The sequence below is a fragment of the Octopus bimaculoides genome, chromosome 4 (assembly GCF_001194135.2).
Source record: "Octopus bimaculoides isolate UCB-OBI-ISO-001 chromosome 4, ASM119413v2, whole genome shotgun sequence".
NCBI classification, from domain to species: Eukaryota; Metazoa; Mollusca; class Cephalopoda; order Octopoda; family Octopodidae; genus Octopus; species Octopus bimaculoides.
This window is the reverse complement of record NC_068984.1, coordinates 79,095,581-79,100,184: the sequence shown is the minus strand read 5'-3', so window position 1 is coordinate 79,100,184 and position 4,604 is coordinate 79,095,581. Positions and strand designations below refer to the sequence as shown.

Here is a 4,604-nt window from a genome sequence, read left to right as displayed (position 1 = left end):
TATATGTGTGTGTGTGTGTGTGTGTGTGTGTGTGTGTGTATGTGTGTGTGTACGTATATATATAGATGTATGTGTGTGTAAGCATGTGTATACATTTCTAAGTGTGTCTATCTATCTATCTATCTATCTATCGATCTATCTATCTATTTTGGTTTCTCAGTATTCTCATCGATCTCAATAGAAACCCGGCTGCTCTCGTCTCAACAACACAACACTGCAAATATCTTTATTTTAATTTAATTAAATATATATATATGAATACATACATACATACATACATACATACATACCTACATACATGTATATATATATATGTATAAATAAACATATAAAAAAGTTTATATATATACGTATTCTTTTCTCTTTTATTCTTTTATATATAAACATATAAACATACACGTGACAGGAAGACTTTGTTTGCAACAGGAATAAATCTATGGATGAATTCAATAGACAGGTAACAGAATCGTGTACTTACGTAAGTCAGGTGGTACCTCCGGACAATATTGGGCCACACTGCTAGAGCCATTTGTGGTATTCCCCGGCCGTTCCATATGCAGTTGTTTAATTCCATTCATATTGTCGTATATGCGATCTAAATCACTCCGAGAAGTTAAGACGGAACTATAACCATTATTATTATTATTATTATTATTATTATTATTATTGCTTCGGTTACTGTTGTTGTTGTTGTTGTTGTTTTGTGTGTTCGTATTTTCGGTTTTTTCTCCGACTATTCGGTTTGTTTTGGATATGTTCGTGTTAGCACCGACATTACTGTTCTTGTTGATGCTGTTGCTGCCAAAGTTCTGGCTACTTTTCTGGGATTCTCCTGAGTTAAGAAGGCGATCGCTTTTATTATTATCATTATTATTATTACTACTACTACTACTACTAATATGACTGTCCTCGGAAGATTTCTTGTGGATCTTGTTTGTAATTACCGTGAAATTTCGAGCGTTGTTGGCCAAACGTTTGGACATGTTAGAAGTTTGTCGAATTAAGGAACCTATTCGACTTACGTATATTTCGTTCAGTAGCTTTTCACTTTCGCTATTGAAACCAAACATAAAATGAAGATCTTTGGCTGCACTGCTCGCGGACATACCATTCTGCCCGCGTACAAAGAGCATTTGCTTCCGCATGGAGATCGGGAACCGGTTCCTTTGGCGCACGACCAAAATCTGAGAGAGGGCCACCATGATAAGACATATAAGAACCAGAAGAAGGAATAAAGGGGGTAAATCTTTTCTTTTAAACATATTCTTCGTCCACAACTTCGTATACTCTCCCTCCCCTCTCTCTCTCTCTTTCTCACTATCTACCTATCTATCTATCTATCTATCTATCTATCTATCTATCTATCTATCTATCTATCTAGCTATCGATATTAAAGTGTTAGAGTTACTCAGTAGGTAATCCCCACTTCAAATACAGCAACACTAACCACAACAACAACGGCAACAATAAAAATATCCAGAGCAAAAACTATGCTACTACACTTAGAACTTTTAACAATCTTATTTGAAAATTGCCTTGTTTGTTTGTAGTTGGCGGTAGTTAGAGGATGTATATACATATATCTCTATGTATATATAATTATACATATTCTTATCTTTCACGCTATATATGTATATACATATAATATAATATACGGGTGTGTGTGCGTGCGTGTCTAGTACTCCAGCATGGCCACAGCCTCAAAACTGAAACAAAAGAATGTGTGTGTGTGTGTATATATATATATATATATATGTGTGTGTGTGTATATATGTATAATGTATGTCTGTGTATGTATGTGTGCGTTTGTGTGTGTGTGTGTCAGTTATGAATAGTTGAGTCCACACGTGTGAGAGTAACAGACGCTAACTAGTAGTTTCTTTTTTATGAATAAGTATAAATGAGTATATATTTATACATAGATATATATATTTATGTGTGTGTAAATATATACACATATGTATATATATAGATAAACACACACATATATAGATATAGATGTGAATGCTTGTAAGTACATGTGTATGGGTGTATGTGAGTGTGTGCGAATGTATTGTGAATATGCACAACGGATATTTCATGCGCACACACACACACACACACATACACACACACGCACGCACACATACACACATACACGTACACACACACACACACACACACACACACACACACACACACCAGTTGATTTATTTACTAACGTGGATCATGCTGCTACTGCTGCTGGTGGTATTGTTGATAACGCTGTTTGTCGTGTACATATGTATGTGTGTGTGTGTGTGTGTGTGTGTGTGTGTGTGTGTGTGTGTGTGGGTGTGGGTGTGTCAAGATAATATCTGATATGTACGTAAGTGTCGGGACCAGGGTGAGGGACAGTTGAGGAACAGGGAGAATGAATTAATGGTAACACCCACATCCACACTTACACACAATGTTTAATTAGATACACACATACATATATATAAATATCTATACATACACACACTCACACACACAAATACATATATTTGTATGTGTATATATATATATATATATATATATACACATATGCACACACTCTGATTCGTTGTCTCCGACTCAAAAGCTGTCTACCGCCCTTTCATATCCACATATTGACATGTAACGTTTATGTCTCACTCTCTCATACACGCACACGCACTCTATCGTTCTGTTTCTGTCTTTCTCTCTCTGTCTCTCCCACCGACGCACACAGACCGCATATGGGCACACACACACATACATACATATATAGACACACACATACGCGCACGCACACTCGCATACTAATCTTTCTCTCTCACGCACACGTCCGCCTAACTAACTAAACGACAAGTTAATATACCTGATAATATGATGACGGTGAGGAAAACAAAAGATATTGTGAGAAAGACAGAGAGAGAGAGTTTGAAAGACTGAGAGGGAGAGAGAGAGAGAGAGAGAAAGACGTGGGGGCAAAGTGACAGACAGAGGGAAACAAGAAATGGGGGAGAGTGGGAACAAAAGGGTTTGTCTCTGTGTGGGGAATATGAATGTGTGAATGTATAAATGTGTGTGTTTTTGTAAGAGTTTGTGTGTATGTGTGAATGTAGGTGTGAATGTATGTGTGTGATGAGGCGGTGGAGGTGGGGTCTCTCTCTATCTATATACGTATCATAGATATACGTGTTTATGTATTCGTTCTACAGACCGGACATAAAACAACCTATGCGAATGTGACTGAACATGTGTGTCTCTCTCTGTGTGAACGTATGTACGTATGAACGTATGTCCGCATGTATGTACGTATTTATTTATTTATGTGTTTCAGCCAAGTGGCTGCGGTCATGCTGGTGCATGTATACTTACGTGTGTTTGTGGGCCTCTTTCAGTGTGTCATAAACATGAATGCATTTGTGTATGTATATACATGTGCTTTAAACACTCATGTACATCTTTACGTACGTAAGTACGTAATATGTACGTGTGGTTGCATGTATGGAAGTATGAGTATATGTGTGTATATATATATATATATATATATGGATGTATGTTTGTATGTTTATATTATTTATTTATACATGCGTGTATGTATGTATTTATCAAATTATGAATGTATTAACCTGTGTATAAACATATGCATGTGTGGATGTATTCCTTTTTGTGTGCATATATGTATAAAGATACAAAAGTATATATATATATATATATATATATATATATATATATATATATATATATATATATACACTTATATATGTGTGTGTTTGTGTACGTGTGTGTCAGAGTGTCACAGACAGCCGAACATAAACAGTGACACTTTCGCGCCGATAGTGCCGTCCATAACAACAGGTACGCGATAAAATTCCAAAAGTGGATCCAGGCCTTTTAAGAATCGGATAAGTTCCAGTACTCCTTCCTTCATTGTCGTTGAGTTGGCATGGCTAGTGGCAAAAGTAGTCCACGAACGGTGTTTGTTAACCATTCCGTATTGCATGATGGCCACACAATCTTCATTCGTCGCAGAAGTAATTCTTTACAAAGACTGAATGCATGCGTCGCGAAGCATCGCATAGCATCGCATCGCATCGCATCGCATCGCAAAGCATAGCATAAGTCTGCTGCGCTTGCGTGTGTGTGTGTGGTTGTGTATTTGTGTGAGTGTGAGTCTGTTTGTCTGTGCGTGTGTACGTGTGTGGGTGAATGTGTTTGTATGAGTTCGTCTGCGAGGGAGTTTATTTTTAATTTTCTGTGTATGTGTAAGTGTGTTCGTGTCTGCGCAGTGCCATATATGTGCGTGTGTCGGTATGTGCATCTACCTATGTATGCGCTAGTATGAATTTTTGTATATGCTGTTATATTTACATACACCCAGTATGGAGGTATGCGTGTGTGTACGCACACGTGTATGCATACAGTTATATATGTATATATATATATATATATATATATATATATATATATATATATATATATATATATATATATATATATATATGAATATGTTTGTATGTATATGTATATATTATATACATATATATGCATGTATGTGTGTATGTGTGTGTGTGTGTGTGTGTAAATTAGTTACACAGAGAGCGGGAAAGAGAGAAAAAGAGAGGAAGTGGGAC

At 36.5% G+C, this 4,604-nt stretch overlaps 1 protein-coding gene across 2 annotated transcripts in view; it reads right to left on the bottom strand.

Annotated features, from left to right (window-relative positions):
- Nucleotides 1-4,136, bottom strand: part of LOC106883964 (beta-1,4-N-acetylgalactosaminyltransferase bre-4) — a 1,180,207-nt gene extending 1,176,071 nt beyond the window's left edge. Inside the window, exon 1 of one of the 2 annotated variants that reach the window (XM_052967162.1) lies at nucleotides 479-4,136. In XM_052967162.1, coding sequence (XP_052823122.1) covers nucleotides 479-1,262 — 784 coding nt within the window. In that variant the 5' untranslated portion in view covers nucleotides 1,263-4,136. The remainder of the gene's footprint in view (nucleotides 1-478) is intronic. The other variant, XM_052967161.1, reaches the window with a different exon arrangement.
- Nucleotides 4,137-4,604: the final 468 nt, after the last annotated feature.